The sequence below is a fragment of the Dendronephthya gigantea genome, unplaced genomic scaffold (assembly GCF_004324835.1).
Source record: "Dendronephthya gigantea isolate DGI-Jeju-01 unplaced genomic scaffold, DenGig_1.0 000002F, whole genome shotgun sequence".
NCBI lineage: Eukaryota > Metazoa > Cnidaria > Anthozoa > Malacalcyonacea > Nephtheidae > Dendronephthya > Dendronephthya gigantea.
Genome location: NW_021163012.1, coordinates 716115 through 733449, shown reverse-complemented (window position 1 = coordinate 733449; position 17335 = coordinate 716115). Strand labels below are relative to the sequence as shown.

The window sequence follows — 17335 nt, the reverse complement described above, 5'->3', positions numbered from 1 at the left end:
TAAAAAACTGGAACGCGGAAGAACTGGAACCCCAACCATCAAGACATCTGATTGTAGAAATATTATCTCTATTTTACCACAAATAATACAAGCAATTAAAATTATGTACAGTTCACGTTTGGTTAAAGATATATTACTATCATAACTGAAAAGACAAATGTGTACCAGCTTTACGTCTAAAATTGCTGCTTTGGATAATTTTAAAAGAAACATTCCTTCACCATTTCTGAACACCATAACAGAAACTCAGAGTTAGCTGGTATATATTAACTTTTCAGTTCAGCTTGAGCTAAAGCCTAAGGAACAAGCACAACACAGAAACAAATTACGTTAAGAGAAAGTTTTCCAGAAATGCCATTCTGCTAAAATGTTTAAAATATTGCTAATACATTGTTGTTTACAGGTGAAAAGGTATAGACATAAGCAGGCAAACTCCTCATTAAAATTTGCCAAAAATAAAAATTACAAAAAATTCTTGTACTGTATGTTATATGCGCCTATAAGCTGAATAAAATCGTTATAATCAAAATTATCATATTGATATCAACATATTGATATCATCAATTCTAGATATCCATGATAACATGATATCATCTAAAGAATATTTTGTACGTGTTATGCATTGAGGTAGCTTTCTACAGTATTCCATTACGAAAATTGTAGCGCTATGAAGAAGCCCCCTTTGGCAAACCATGATATTTAGAAAACTGTAGATAGCTACAACAAACCATCTCACAAATTATCAGATTATACGTCTCATAAAGAGTCCCCATTCATCCATTGTTGTTCCCATTTCGAGGCCGTTTGTCTCTTAGGTGGAGTGTTATCATTAAAAACCTTCATTTTGTCTTTAAAAGGTAGTTTTGCCTGATCAGGGCTTGGCGATTTACCGAAATCGGTTGAAACACTACCACCACGTGGCATAGGCACAGGATAGTTATTATTATGTGGCTGTTGTTGTCTGCTTGGGTACGTTGCATAACCATCGTCGCTGAGCCTAGCCCGCGCACGTGACATCTGCTCATTGTCTCTATAAAGAGGGGGGTTAGAACCGCCTTGGTATTCGTGGGGGTTAGAGCCTCCGTTATTAATCAAACTTTGGGGTTTTGGTGGGGGTGGTGGTCTTTGGTAGTAGTCTGCTTGATCCTGTGATGGAGGAGGAGGAGGTAGTACGTCTTCTTCGTCGATGTTAGGTTGTACGTCGTCTGCGACCTTATCATCATGGACAAATTTTACCCCTGGTTTTGCTAACGCTGCGTCAGGTGACGGTTGAATTATCTCAGTACGAACACTTGCGAACTTCACTCGTCGGGTGCGGCCGGAAGAAGGATCTCGTACATCATCATCGGAGTCGGGTTGCTTGATATTTCTATTTCGTAATTGATTCGCTCTCGCCTCTCGGAGTCGGTCGTCTTCCTCGTGCTGTCGCTGTAATTCCTTTTCTCTATCCCACTCCCCTTGATTTTGGTGTGATTCTACCTCGGACGCTGCTCCGGGGGTTGGTTGCCTTAGAAATTCGTTTTGTTGGAAATCTTGAACTAACTGTTCATCTTGTTGTCTTCGTAATTGTTGTTGCTTGCGATTCCTCTCTTCTTCTTCTCGTTGCCAATCCACACGTGCACGTGGTCTGTCTTCGGCATCCCTCGCATTCCCCCGCGGTCCCCAATTATCCTGCTGTACAGGCACCCGGATGACTCGAACCATTCCTCCGTCCACACTATCGTTCCCACTCTCTTGTGCAAGACGTTGTTGGAACTGTCGCTCTACCTCTGCGGGATCCATGTCAAACGAGTCGTCTTTAGCAGCTTGCATGGGCGGTCTTTTTCCAGTTACAACATTTCCAGGATTATCTTCACTAGGAGGACGGTTTGTGTATTCCAATGGTGGAGTACCTCTGTTTTCATCAGGTGGTGCTGCTCGCACTGGTCTGTAATCTTGACGGTTTGGACGAGGAGCTTCGCTTTTCTTTTCATCACCAAAGTTTCCACGAGAAGCTTCATTCGTTAATGGCGGCCTTCTTGAGTATTCGTTGGAAGGATTATTTCTGTCGTCGGCAGGTGTCGGAGCTCTCACTGGCCGACGCGAATCATCATTTTTAAGCGACCCGCTTTTCTCGTTCTCTGATCCCCTATCAGCGACATAATGTACCTGTGTACTACCAGCAGGTGGTCTGGCCAGTTTCTGCGCTTCTTCATAAGGTCTTGATGGTTCACCTTGCTCTTTTCTAAGCCGATCATTAATTTCTCGCTGCATTCTAGCGGCCTCTGCGTCTTCTTCCTGAAGCTTCCGCTGTAATTCTCGTATTCGCTCGTTTGCACGACGTTTCTCCTCCAACAACTTCTCTAATTCTAACTGCTCGCGAGCCATTTTGTTCAATTCTTCGTTATCATGGTGCAGACGTTTGTCCCGTTCCTCCCTCTCTCGTCGTTCACGATCCAACTTCTCTTGTTCCTGTTTCTTCCATTCTTCTTGCCTACGACGTTCTGATTCTTCTCGCTCGATTCTCTCTCGTTCTTTCTTCTCCCATTCTTCTTTTCGTTTACGTTCAACTTCATCTCTTTCTCTCTTCTGTCTCTCTATTTCCTCTTTCTCTCGTCTCAGTCGCTCCTGCTCAATCCTTTGCCTTTCTTGATTTTCTCTTTCAATTCGTTGCCTTTCTTGATTTTCCCTTTCAATTCTCTGTCTTTCTTGATTTTCTCTTTCAATTCGTTGTCTTTCTTGATTTTCTCTTTCAATTTTCATCCGTTCCATATTTTCTCTTTCAACTCTCTCTCGTTCACGACGAACAAGATCTTCTCTCTTCAATCGTTCTGCCTCCTCTCTCTCCTGTTCTCTGGCCATCCTTTCTCTTTCAAAATTCTCTATTCCTTGATCTTCCGCTTTTCGCTGTTGCATTTCCATTTGTCGTTTTTGTATCTCTTGCGGGCTAGCGTAATGAAGAGGGACGCCAGACTTTACAGAAGCAGGCTTTCGTGCATGCGGGTCCTCTGATTTGTATTGTACTACGGTCTTTGTTTGTATGGGAGGCTGAAAAGATTAATGACAGTTTAGTCAACTTATTTACCTAAAAACTTCGCAAACTCTGAAAGTTTGTTTTACCTGCTCTGCGGGTTCATGCGGGCCCCGATCGTAGGGATTTCGTCTCTTCGGTGGTGGCACAGGTTTACTTTTCTGTTCAGGGTTCACTTGTTTCTGATCGGTTTCAGATCGCCCGCTTGTACTGAGGGGAGGAGACCGCTGAGGGGAATCTTGAGCCGGACGTGAATATCTAGGGGGTGCACGTGGGGTTTCTTTTTTCTGAGTGGGTGGGGAGAGGTTCCTGTTCTCCGCTGGTCTGTTTGGCGGCTCCGCTAAAAGTTAGACAGGGAATGATTTTTATGATCAGTATTGCTGTGGTTTTACATTGTGCGAGGACGAAAAATTGCACAAGTTTTCATTGTGTTTCACTTACGTTTTTGGGTCGGAGCGACATTGCTTAGTAACTCGACAAGACCGTGTTTATAAACAGCTTGCTTAGCGATTGTCATATGAACTATTGAATCAGCTTTTACCAGAATCTTTACGGCACTATAAGAAACAAGAAGAAAATATAAACTATTGATTTTATGTATTTATGTTGAAATGCTTCAAAACCTACACACCTTTCTTGTTGTATCCCGACCAATGATTCACCATTGACGTCAATAATTTGATCACCAGGTTGCAGACGACCATCCTAAGAAATTATGCAAAGAACGTCAAAAATGCACGTTACAATATAACTGCACTTGTTTAGTTGAATGCTTCCACTTTTGAACCACGAGTATACGCTTCAAAACATGTTTACCTGCGATGCTGGTCCACCATCGATGACTTCCTTCACGTAGATGCCAAAATGCTCTTGGTTTGCTCCCTGAAAGCATAGAAAGAAAGTGATCCACCTTGAGCTTGCATGCTAGGATGATACGATGAAGTGTTAACGGTATTTCAACTGACCTTTGCTGCCACAATACTGACACCCATTCCTTTATTACCCTTGTTGATGGAGATTTTGATCACCTAAATGTAAAGAAACATAAAACGAATCATTTTCAACACTGTACGACCTTGAGTTGTATTTTATCCAGCAAAAAAATGATAACGTCTTTATATCAATAAAGTATGATAAACGTTACCTCTGGTGGTGGACTATCCAAAGCTAAAAAAGGAAACGAATCGTACGGTTACTTCAATATTATCGTTAATATTGCATCATACAATAAATCATGGGAAAAAGGATGTTAATCTAACCTGTGGGTGTTTTGAAATGCACTGTCCAAAGACCTGACGCTTTTGGTTGAATCGTAAGACGACACAAACCTTGAAATAATATTACAATGGTCATGCGTTAAGATGCGTCTGGGCTACTTGGGTGTATGTTATTGACGGGAGAAATGGCAAAATGAACTTGACGACGTCATAAACTACCAACATTCATCGTTAATTAACATCCAGCAAAAGATGACTGGACAAATCGTATGGCTGAACGCAGATGAATGAAAATGAATTCTTCTGACAGAGTTTTAAAGTACCTGGAGTGATCAAAGGATCAAGAAATTCTTTCAAGCCAGGGGGGACTCCACGTGTTTTCTCCGAGAAATAACCATCGTCTGGCAAGAGGAATGGTAGATTGAGATCCAGATCTTCTTCAAGACCAACGTGTTGACCCTCGCTGCGAGCAATCTCGTCAGCGGTACTCTCAGCGACGTTGACAGCCTTCTCAATCAGCTCTCGTGAGACGGGGGGTTCGTCTCGTTCTGGCTGGTACAGTTCCAGTAATTGTCGCAATTGCACTGAATTTAATTTGTAGCAGTGCGATGAGATAGCAGTTGAATCTTGTTTTGGGATTTGTAGCAACAAAGCAGCCTGGAAAATACACGAAAAAGTTAGAAAAAACACTCAAAGATTGGATCATTTTATTCACCACAGAGTTTGAATTAGGCGTAGCAATAAATATACAAAAATATCAACGGTTACAAGGGAAATAGACTTTATGAAACCTCACCTGACTAATTCGTGCCAAGTGGCATTCTGCTGCTAGTTCAAGACCCTGGCTCTCCGCCCAGGCTTGAAGTTTCTCCAATCTTTCCCGTAGTCTGACCCCCCAGGATCTGGTGCACAGTCTGAGTTGGGGCTCAAGAACAATACGATTGAAAAGCCACATGTTTATGAAGTGAAAAACTTGAGAGAATAACTGGATTGTAAGAGCTGGATTCACTCTACATCTACGAAGTAATGACATCGCTGCTTTCAGTGTGTAGAGGACATCCCCGACAACAGGCCTTGAAGCTTTCTTTCGCTTACCTGTTGGAAAAGACAAAAATCATTTAAGTTTCATTGCCTATAGTGAAAAGTGCATTTAGCATTCTCATGAACTGCTCGTTCTTTCTTAGAACCAAACTTTAGACGACTATCCACCTGCATTAACCAGATTTCATACAAATTCAGTGGTGAAGAATTCATCTCTTACCCAGCCAATGATCGCCGCGAAGAGGTTGACCGTGGGCATCAAACTGCTTGACGTTAAAACTTCTCTGAGTTGATTGATAACCCTCCATTGGATCAAACTTATCATCACCATTCTGACCATGTTCATCAACGTCACTTTCCTTGGACGGGTCAAGAAAAGCTGGAAGGCAGCTCTGGAGCTCTGCCTTGATACACTGAACCAGTGAACGAAACGCTAACTGTGTTGTGTGAGCTAAAATCTTCTGGCTTTCTTCTGTCAGGTTACAAAGTTCCACATCTTGCTTGAGGAAATGAAGAAACTCAGAAGAATTTGCCATCCAGAAAGCTAAATGACCAGCCATACCATTGTTTTCCTAAACAAATAGTTGAATATTTATTAAAAACAAGTTGAGCTCAAATTAAAATCACACATTTGAAAACTTACCTTTACAGTTTGCCACATCATACTTGCAACTTTGTTGGCGGTCAGCTCCACTTTTTCGTGCCGTTTATTTTGAGGGAAGTCGGGTCGGAATTTTGGGGAAAGTCGATAACGACAGCACATGTAAAGTGTGAAAGTAGGGGCCAACTTGAAGTTTACTGCTGTCCCATTAACTTCACTAACAACCACAGCAAAGAAGGCATCCTCACCAGACTCTCGGAACTCCAAGGTGGCAGGAAGATCTCGAGCTGCATCCACAACATGCACTGCTGGTGAGCTTGGTTCCTGAGGGATATAACACAGTTAAGATCTGTTCACATGCTCCAACTTTGTCAGATCTATTTCACTTCGGACATTTGGAATTTAGTCTGTTATTGATAGAGCAGTAATAGTATGAAGCCAACAGATTATAAAAACATCTATCCAAAGTGAATTAGGTCCGGTGAAATTGGATTGTATAACAGACAGAAGAAAAAAACAGGAGCTTTGTATGTATTCACCAACAAGTTACTCCTGAACCTAAAAGATCACTTCAAATTTCATACCTTTTCAGTTGGAGAATGTTCTGGGCCAACATCAAATGTTGTTTCTTTGCTGGCTGGTGGGCTGCTTTCACCTGTTGACAGGAGGACCAGGTCGACCACGAGGCTTCTTCATTCGTGTTTTTGGCATGTTTTCTTTTTTCTTCAAATAAAATCGGAGTTCACCTTTGTTTTCCGGCCAGGCTGCTGCAATACCAGCCGGACAATCTTTGTCTGGTACAATTCTTTCCCTAATTCCTGAAGATGATTCTGGATCACTATGACTCCCTGGAGCAATTGTTACCATTGTTAAACAATATTGATCCATTTCTTCTGGCGGAACCTCATACTTTTCCAAGGCATCTTTCAGTACAGTCTCAGTGGTGTCATTGCTTGCACATAATATTGTTTTATACGGATTTTCTGGTTGAAGACTTTCAGCAAAGATTCTCAAAGGTCCACCGCCACCTCCTGATGTCTCAGGATTTTGAAGTTTTTTCAATTTGTCCTCAAGTTTTTTCTTTCTCTGTATTTTCATGACAGCTTCAGGATTTGATTTTGTTCTTGTGAAGGATGAGGCAGGTTTGTCTTGGTAAATGTCTGCTGCCAAGTTTTTTGGGTTTTCGTCAGCATCTTTTTGCTTCTTCTTGCCTTTTCGTTTCGATTGTCGCTGTTTCGAGCCTCGCTTTTCTGGATCTATGGCAGATTCTTCATCTTCAAAGAGTTTTTGAGTCATCTGATCTTCCTCGCTTTTGAGTAAAAATCGACCATCTCTATCTGCCTGCTGCCAATATAACTGAACATACAAAGGCCTTTGGTCCAATTCAAGCTTATGGGCTTCTAAAAAATGAAAGAGATACCTCAAAAGTCAACATAGAATTCCCCATTAAAAACAGGAATTTTGTAAACTTAATCAACTCTTAAACATGGCCTACTTTTGCTCACATTTTCTTCTGCATAAGATAGGAAATTGTGAACATGCTTTATTATTTAAAGAGGGAGGATGTGCATGAAGGTTGAATTAATTGGCTTTTCTAATTTTGTGCTGGAAAATGGAAATTTGCCAACTAGACAATGGGGGCAGAAAACAGGAAACCACCTCTAACCTTCCTTATATAACAGATGCCTTGCTTGACACTGAGTTATCTTCTTTACTTAAGAAGGTTAAATAGTTTGTAGATAAAACAAATTTTGCTTGTGTATATTGATTGTGAGGAATATCGCATTATTTCACACAACAATCATGGGCAAATATTATCTCAAGAGAGATATGTATTAACACAATGAGATGCATCTATACCATAAAAGGACTTAAGGAAACTGCAGACAACTTACAAGTCACAATTATTCCTCTAGAAACTAAGTTGTTACAATTAAAATGTTCCAAACTTCTTAATTAGAAACAATTTTATAAGTCAAACTTCTGCAAAAACAACTTTTGATAAAATTTTATCTAAAATTCCAAATAAAGATTTTTGAATATGGTACAAGTTAAAATAGCTGTTACTATCAATGTTTCCACAAGATAAAGTGCTCTTATAAAAAACCCAAATATCATTATAATTTGTAAATTACGGACAATTTATCAGAAAAGGGTAGGGTCACATACAATAGGAATATTTTTTTAGAATTTGTTTTTGATAACATCCAAAGTTATGACTGGCTCTAAACAAATATATATTATATTTCAAAGCCTCTGTGTAATTTAATGACATGTTTATGAAGCGAATTTCTTAAAATTAAAGTTATTCTCTAGTCTTTAAAAGGACAAAATTCACGAGATAATAAATATTAAAATCGTTTACATGAAGCGATAGGGTTACATAGACCTATGAAGAATTTTGCTGTCAAAAGTAATAATTTTCCTTGCTTTCAAAACGCTTTATGAAAGAATAACCATAGTTTTTTATAAGGAACAAAGCTGTGATATTTGACTTTGAAAACTGACTAAAACACTCCTCTTTCAAGCACAACCAATGTCCTGTTTCCCCTGTAAACCACAATCTTTTCAAACAAAAATATCAACAAATTGTAGCAGGATAAACCCATACCATGAACAGACTGAGAAGTCTGAAAATATGTAACGTTTTACAGATTTCTAGACAACTGATTGATATTGTATATTGGCCCGTTGGCAACCTTGGTTCAGATGACAAAACGCAGCCATTTAAAAAATATTGATTTATGAAATCATACAGATTTCATTTCATTATTCAACGAGTTTCACTCTATTTTGTAACTTACCTGCGCCAGTTTCATGAACCTCGTAAAGTGAATAGTTTGGCATCGTTAGCATCTTCAAATCAGGATGAAATTTCGAGACTAAAATCTTCATAACTTTATCCGTAGTATCGGAACTACTAACACGAATAACTTTCGTCGAGACTTTTCTATCTTTTGCACCGGGCTCTTGAAAATAGAAACGCATGTTTCCCGAGAAATCCAAATTCTGAAAGATTCAGTTAAACATTGATGAGCTTTTGATACATTTATCATTAAATTTGACCACAATTTAGGGTATCAAAAGAGAAAAAATTGAATGTAAATAAAATTGACTGACCGCATCAGGTTTACTGATGGTAAACATATCCAACCGACTGGCATTCCAGTCTTCGATTAAATTCTCGAGCTCCTCTCGCTCGGAGTCCACCATTGTCGTTAAAACCATTTAAAAATTATCTTCTTTAGTTTAAGAATGTCTCATGGAAACTTTTTTGTTAAAAACCCTCAGGTTTTGCTATAAAATATTGTGAAATATATAGCCCTCTGAGGCTTCGCTTCCTGCTGTATGTATATGATAATTGCCCAAGAAGAATGTTTACATCGCAAGCGTCTGATTGGTCCACGAGCTCGGGTACGCCCGCTTACAACCGAGTGACGATTGGATTGCGAGAAAGAATCCGATCATAACCGATGTTTGTCACATTTTTTAAAAATTCGAAATTCCATTGTAAAAGATGATAAATATTTGATGTCACTTATAATTATATAGTAGCTAGAAATGTTCTTCAGTTTTCTCATACTTCACTACTGTGGTTCATCAAAGAAACATTTGATGTTATGCAAATGCCATTGTGGTTATGCAATTGTCCTGTAATGGTTCATATAGCTCAACAAATACCTAGACTAAAGTGGCTTTAAACGGTGGTGAAATATGATAACCTAAAAAGTATATATTACATGTTGCTTTTACGCAACAAAAACATGTTCGTTTCCAAGCACAAAAAAGTGATGGTACCAAGTCTACCACCTCACAGATGACAGTTGTGACATATTGTAATTGGCGGACCACTTGAAAGCCCTTAATCCTTGTCGTTGCACCTGTTGATGTAAGGAATAAGGATTCACACATTCAATTCAGTTTAACAGGATAAGAGACTGTTGCCTTCACCACTAGGCTTTAATGTGCGTTGATGTCATTTGACTAAAATTTCTCCACCATTACCTTTTCTTCTTCACCTTAAAACGAAAGCTGATAGACGACGTCAACGGGTATTAAACCATAGCCAGCATTATGTCATCGTCCGGTCACGATTTTTGCAGTTCACCATCGTTTGTAACCAAGGAGACATAACTATTATGAACTGAAAGAAAACCAATTTTAATGATTCCACAATGGCCACGCGGACGCGGTATTGTTAATACGTAGAGGAAATCCTCGCTATGATAGAAGTGGAAGCACGTTTGGGATATTAGCCCTGTCATTATGAGTCATAACAACAAACAACAAGGGGTATATAAGCCCAATATTCAGCCGTCATTATTCAATGATAGTGACGAAGTTTTTCATCGCAGCTTCAATATACAGTTTTACGAGAACGACTGCAGTCTTAGGGAAAGAAGTCATGGAAAGATCTATCGCAAAACTCGAAACAGCTCGTCAGAAACGAGAAGGTGGAGGGTTCCTTGTGCGTAGACCGGTTGGCGATAAAATTAATTTCAGCGCTTGTGATCCTTTTTTAATGCTGGATCATATGGGCCCGTCAGATTATGGCCCAGGAGAAGCAGTTGGCGCTCCTGATCATCCTCATAGGGGATTTGAAACTGTCACATATATAATTGAAGGTATATCTTCGAGTTACGTTTTTTAATGACGTCATGTGTTACGTAACAGCGAAGATCGAAAAGTATTTGGGAGATTCTCTATCTTAACAGCTCTGGTTGCAAATAACCTTCTAACATAATAATCCCACACTTTTCCTATTTTTGTTGGTGTCATGGCTCTAGTTTATTCTCAGATTGCTTTAGTATTGTAGCTAAATTACTGGAATGATATGGGGGTGGGTGCATTTCCTGCTGGGTACTATTGGTATTCTCTACTCCTGGTAATTCCGATCAAAGTTAGAGGTTATTAGACACCTAAAAGGTATATTAGCCATTCTCAAAAAGTATGGAAGATATCCCCACCTGACCATGAAACAAGCCAGACTTTCCATGATATTCTTAGCTTGAAGGTAGTAAATATTTCTCAAAACCTATAATTCTATGAAAAATATATTTCTAGGAAGTATGACACACAAAGACAGTGTAGGGAACAGTGGTAACCTGCTACCAGGCTGGGTTCAGTGGATGACAGCAGGAAGTGGAGTGGTGCACAGTGAAATGCCAAGTGAAGAACTGTTGAAGAATGGTGGAAGATTAGAGGGGTTCCAGCTATGGGTGAATCTGCCAAAGAAAGATAAGATGATTAAACCTCGCTACCAAGATACTGCAGCTGAGAAAATCCCTGTTGTGAAATCAAAGGGTACTTACTATACAAGTATTTCTAATTGGTGCACTGTAGTTCCTCCATCATTAATTTCAGCAACCATTAGCAATATTGAGAATTTGGTTTCTATATCTCTCTAGATGGTAAAACAACAGTGAAAGTAATAGCTGGTGAGAGTTTGGAGACAAAGGCAGTTATCGAGACTAAATCTCCAATATTGTACCTTGATATCCAAGTTTCACCTGGTGGGTCCTTCACTCAGAAAGTACCAAGTGACTTCAATTGCTTTATATACACTTGGAGGGGATCTGGGTTTATTGGGGACACTCCAGTAAAGATGGGGCAGGTAAGGATAAATGCAGTTTGCTATTATTTGATGTTTCAGCTTGCAATTGTAACCTACTAATAAATATGATCTTATGGACTTTCAGGTTGCATTGCTCTCAAAGAATGGTGACCAAGTTACTGTCAAAGGTGCCACAGAAGAAACTGTTCATGTTTTGCTAATTGGTGGTGTTCCTATTAACGAACCCATTGCGCACCATGGTCCCTTTGTGATGAACACTTGGGAGGAGATTGATGAAGCAATTCGAGATTATCACAGTGGAAAGTTGGGGCAAATTGATGGAGCTGATGAGAGATACGAGAGAACCAGACAGGCTGTCGCACAACAGAAGAACACAGGGAAATGGCATGATTCATTGTAAATATTTCAACCCAATCTCAACGCCGCTGTAAAATTCATTTTAAACTATATAATGTTGTATAAACAATGTAGTTAGGTTAAGTAAAGTAGGTAGAGATTGCGTTTCTCGAACGTGGATAAAACCCAACGCAATTAGCGTATTCCATAACATTCTCCAATGTATTTAGAACGCTAAATTGGAACAAAGAACATATCGAACTTATATTTGTTCAATTATGAGATATTTTCGGGTATAAAATCTCGTTTATTAATTTCTTATATTTCCTATTCAATATTTGAAAACTATATCCATTTGTCAATAAATAACAGTATAAATGCAGCGTACCATTCTCCTATATTACCAAATTTAGTTATTAAAATTATTCCACAGCATGGTAACGTAAATTATTCAAATTTGCAACAACACATGTGAACTATTGCAATATTATCGCCCGGAATCCAAATCGGGCAATCCTTTTCACTTGTTTTCCGCAATGCAGATGGTTTTGCACAGAGGTTTTGCACAGCTAATCGATAACTAGAAACTAATCCCCATTGTATGACGCGGTGTCTGGAGCCATGTTCTCAATGGATCTGATGAGTCTGTTTATGTGTTCAGGTTTAGTAATTTTAGCGTATTGTAAATGTTCTTGTGAAAGATAAGGTATCGTATGCATGTCGTCATAACCTTCGTCAAGCAGATTATCAATGTACATAGGAAGACCAAGCGAGGTCAACCAGTCCACCAAAGAACTGAGCTTGCCTACAACGTCAGGAGCGAAACGGAGTTTTGAAAGATCACACGGGGTCTGAAACAAAGAGTGAAAGAGTTCAACTCTGAAATAGGGTCAAAATCGTTAGCTACAATGGTTTTGAATAGCGCGTCTTACCGCTTTTTTCTTGACATGATTCAGTTTCTCGATTCGTATATGATCAATCTCTTTTGTAACATCTGTCATTGTGGATTGCAGCTCAAGGGAATATCGATCAATCAATGCCATTGGCACTCCCCATTTACCATCCTTAATTCAATAAAGCGATTCAATGATGTGAGAATTGAAACGACAAACTTGATTACCTAATATCGTCAATAATGGATGAATTAATTATCTATAATGGATGTATCTATTACCTATAATGGATGTGATAATTATCTATAATGGATGTATTTATCTATAATGAATTAATCAATACCTCATTAGAATATGGTTCTTGTACTAAATCAATCCCTTCATCATCCAATTTTCGTTCGATCATTTCCAGCAATTTTGTCCCGCTAGGCTTATGACGAGAAACCCGCGTCTCAGGCGAAGGTCGTGCGGGTGGAAGACTGGATCTCTCTTGCTGTGACGTCGCATTACTCTCTGACGTCACTTCTGCTTTCGTCTGAACTTCGGCATCATTATTAATGTTCTCGTTGCATGCCAGGCCATTCACAAGTGATACCAGTGGAACCTTCTTCGGAAGACTGTTTGATTTTTCTCCTGGGGTAAGTCTACCAGGTTTGGGCGGTAAAACCGGTTTAGCCGGTAAAGCTGGTTTAACTGGTATCACCGGTTTCTTCCCTTCCTGTTCATTACCATTAGTTCGCCTGGGTAAGGAATCTGTCTTGGTTTTCTTTTCAAGTTGAGGTGAAATAGGAGGCTTACTCTTGAGAAGTCTTGGTGGTTTCTTCACAGGTGGACTAGGTGATTGCCTTTCCAAACTATCTGATGATCCATTCAAGCTTGAAGTTGATGAACGGGTTGATTCCACATTTGCTAAAGTGCTTCGTCTTTTTCCCTCTACCGGCGGTTCTTTTGACTGTCGTTTATCCGACACCACACGACGAAGATCGCCGCCTGCGTTCTTTCCAGATGAACTGCGCTTTGGGGGCACAGCTGGAGCCGGTCGAGCTGGTCTTGAATAATTCCCTGGTGCGAGAAACAAAGATGATGAAGAGAAATTGAAAACTAAAAACGCAAACTTCATTCGGGCGTATAAATACCTGGATTTTTAGGATCAAACTCAATGCTTCCACTTGATCCAAGCTAAAACAAGAATGGAGCACCGTGAACAAAGAGAATTTAAGGAAATTTTAAACCAACGAAAAGTTATTGAATCCACCGTACCTCTTTACGCTGAAGCCCTGGCGTTGAATCAGGAGAAGAATCTGAACCAGTGGCTGACGGAATATTACTTGTACTTTGGGAGATATCTTGATCCCCACCTGATAAAAAATATAAAAAGCATTAATAGGTATTAAACAATGTTAAACACCATTTTTACTCTGCTTGGTAAATCTCACCACTGTAGACATAGCTGTAAATAAAACCGTTCTGAAGACAGGAAAAGTTTTGTGATACCTGTGTAAAATGTTGAAGAAAAGAGCTGCACAGATGAAGCAGATATTCTCTCTCTTTGTTTCGGTGATTTGGAGCCTTTTCTTGATATTTTGGGAGACTTTGTTTTACTTTCACGCTTGCTGCCAAACCTGAGAATATAACAATCTTTGTGATTGACAATCTTTGTGATTCTTACACTAAGTAATTAAAGTCTACAAGCATAAGAATTTTGATTTAAATTTGATTGTCAAAATGGTTAATATTTTATTACTTTCTGAGTTGATCCCATGCCTCTTCTGTTGTAATTTCCTTATTCTTAATCTTTCTCATCAATTCCATGCGATCTCTCTCTCCCAACTGAATATCTGCTGCCAATATTTCTGAGCTTTGTGCATGGCCACTTGAGCGACGTTTGAAACTGCCTCGGTTAAATAGTCCACCCTTTTTCTTCTTATTTTGCTTGCCTTCATTTGCCTATTGAAAAGAAGAATATCTGTGATTTAAAGCCCAACTAGTATAAGCACAAGGATTATTGAATATCACCGCAATCAAATATCAATCTATATGCCATACCTTGTCCTCTTTTTGTTCTTTCACAGTCTGATTTGCCTCATAACTTTAAAATGCAAAACAATCAGAAAACAATATATATTTGAAAGAAAAAATTTCTTCCAAGATGTACCCAAATAACATCAAATACATAATATATTTACCTTAGAAAATTTCTGAGGGCTTCATCCTGAGTAATGTCACCATGTTTAACTTGAAGCATTAGACTTTTTCTATCTTCATTACTCATGTGAACATTACTCATGGCAACATTTGACGTAAAGAGAGCTGCTGTCTCTACAGGGCCGCTGATTTTTGGTGGCTGAGCGACATAGCTCTTTTTCTTGTTTGAAAACAACCTACTGATACCATGTTTGGGTGATTTGTGTCCCTTGTTCTTCACTAATGAATCAATCCATAAATATACATTTAAAACATACAACTTTTTTTAAACTTGTTAAAAATAACTTTGAACTCTTACCATTTGCTACATCTAAAGAGCCAAGACTTTTTGACAGTCCTTTAGACTCCTGAAGTACTAATGTACTTTCCTTTTTTCTGGGCAGAGTTGGAGTACGGAGCTATAAAATATCAATATTTTACTAAGTCAATCTGTCAAGATATAATTGGTACTTGACCATTTTTTGTGTCACCTCTTCTTTTGGTCCTTCATTTGATTCACCATCTCTGAGAAATTCTAAAACATCTTTGACATCTTGGAAATATGTGTACAGTTGATCAGCATAGTACTGAGCTAAGTCATCTAATGGATCATGATCATTATTCTGTAAAAATCAATGAAACATGTTTAGACACGTTGAATATCTAAGACACACTTAATTATACATACTTAATTTAATCATGGAATTACCATGAGGACCAAGACATAAAAATATGTTGGGAAATGAGTTAAATAACTTAGCTCAAATATTTGCAGGCTTTGACAGTTGTCAAGGAAATTTGGCAATATAAAGTATTTTAATTCTTGAAAGAGACTCTAATATGTGTGCAGCCCACATAGTCAGTAGGTAGGAAGCCATTAGCAAGTATTTATTTATCTATTTATATTCATTGTCACATGTTCAATTTCATCATATTCCCTTAGAATATTAGTTAATCATCCATTGGAATGTAGCAAATTTTCAATTAACAATATTATAAAAATTCCAGGAGAAATTAGAACGTGTTAATTACAACATTTGATAAAATACAAAGTAATTTGAATGACATCATAAGGGAGAGTATCAAATACGTCAGTTTTTGGGCGGAAATGCCACACTCGCCGAAAAAATATGCCAATTAAAACGCAACAAACAGCGTGTTTTATTAGCACGAAATCTTTTTCGAAAATTTCTTAAATAGTTGGAGGTTTAAAACATATTTATCATGCCTTATGGCATTGCAAGCTAGGAGCGAGCAATTAGCAAATGTGTACAAATGGTTTTGAATTACTTCAAAACATTTGTTTTTAAGTTTCATTAACGCGCCATTCAATTTGGACACATATTGTTATATTAGTTGTAAAGATTTTCCAAACAAAAGTGAGACAACTTGAAGTGTCTATGTGAATTTGCATACAGTAGTTGGCACATCTAAAGCAAAATACAGCTGTCTTTAGCATTGTTTATTAAGTTCACATTATAGTTAGTGTATTTGTCTATTATTATGAAAATATGATACGGTGTATGGGAACCGTAGCTAATCACTCACATTTACATCATAAAAAATCGGAAAAAATACTCTTTTAAATATCCTTTAATACCAATACAATTTGATATATTTCATGACTTACAGGATTGTGTTCAGGCAGCACACAACTGTCTTCTTTAAGTAACGACTTCATCTTAATTATCAGTTCATTCCTCGGGTATTTTTCTCGATCCGTTTGACCACCGAATCGCGTAGATATTGTTGGTTCGACGCTAGTGGCTTCGAGTTGAAAGTACACTGCATTTACACCTTGGTCCTTAAGGCTTTGCACAGAAGCTAGAATGTCTTTTCTGTCCTTGGCGTTAATCACACCGATAGCATCAAGATCTTCGTCCCCAATTTGTTTACAGATATCTAAGTCATCATAACCATTGTCTATAAATGCCTGTACATAATTTAGAAGGCCCAAAGACCGAAGCCAATCATCTACAGTCGTATTAGCCATCCTAACCGATGATGATATCAATGTGAAGATGCTTCTATAAACATAAGTCTGGTCTCTAAATCCGATATCAACTTTTCCTAGTGTTCCTTTGCTTGGGTCTGGCACTGTTATTGCGCATGCTTGGAGAATAGATTAGAGACAACGAGTGATCTTGACGACAGGAAGTGCAATGGGTTGAATATTTACATTAGAATCTCGGCATGATCAATAACTCTTTAATTGCTACATTTCAATTAAACCTAAGAAACCTTTTAAAGTAACTTTATGCAAATAATTCGTTAGCTTTTATTTTGATTGTCTACCTTTAAAAATGAAAACAAAACTGTCATTTGTAGGCGTTGTATACATTCACGTTTTACAGCAGTCTGCCAGATCCCAATCGCTATTTATAATGTCCGGTGTTAAGAATCTATTGCGTGTTTCCGTTTAAGTACTATGGTGTGTAAACAATTTACAAAAACATAGAGTGGCGGGGGATTACAACA

At 38.5% G+C, this 17335-nt stretch overlaps 3 protein-coding genes across 3 annotated transcripts; 1 reads left to right on the top strand and 2 right to left on the bottom strand.

The window, feature by feature from the left end:
- Positions 1-74: 74 nt before the first annotated feature.
- On the bottom strand, positions 75-9247 carry LOC114535519 (afadin-like). The gene is given in 16 exon segments (XM_028556822.1): positions 75-3027; positions 3100-3350; positions 3452-3567; positions 3642-3715; positions 3827-3892; positions 3976-4038; positions 4155-4177; positions 4270-4338; positions 4551-4884; positions 5024-5322; positions 5489-5840; positions 5912-6193; positions 6454-6540; positions 6542-7269; positions 8674-8878; positions 8990-9247. Coding segments are annotated over 16 exon segments (5313 nt in total). The 5' UTR covers positions 9083-9247; the 3' UTR covers positions 75-756.
- Positions 9248-9853: 606 nt separating this feature from the next.
- LOC114535491 (pirin-like protein) lies at positions 9854-12162 on the top strand. Its single transcript, XM_028556794.1, has 4 exons — positions 9854-10494; positions 10934-11173; positions 11278-11483; positions 11569-12162. The coding sequence occupies exons 1-4, from the start codon at positions 10197-10199 to the stop codon at positions 11842-11844; spliced, it is 1020 nt and encodes a 339-aa protein (XP_028412595.1). The 5' UTR covers positions 9854-10196; the 3' UTR covers positions 11845-12162.
- On the bottom strand, positions 12144-16980 carry LOC114535420. Its single transcript, XM_028556735.1, has 12 exons — positions 16488-16980; positions 15349-15480; positions 15177-15276; positions 14860-15097; positions 14720-14762; positions 14418-14620; positions 14168-14295; positions 13934-14031; positions 13810-13852; positions 13017-13735; positions 12713-12844; positions 12144-12631 (listed from the first exon to the last, which is right to left on the bottom strand). The coding sequence occupies exons 1-12, from the start codon at positions 16848-16850 to the stop codon at positions 12368-12370; spliced, it is 2463 nt and encodes an 820-aa protein (XP_028412536.1). The 5' UTR covers positions 16851-16980; the 3' UTR covers positions 12144-12367.
- Between the last annotated feature and the right edge of the window lie 355 nt (positions 16981-17335).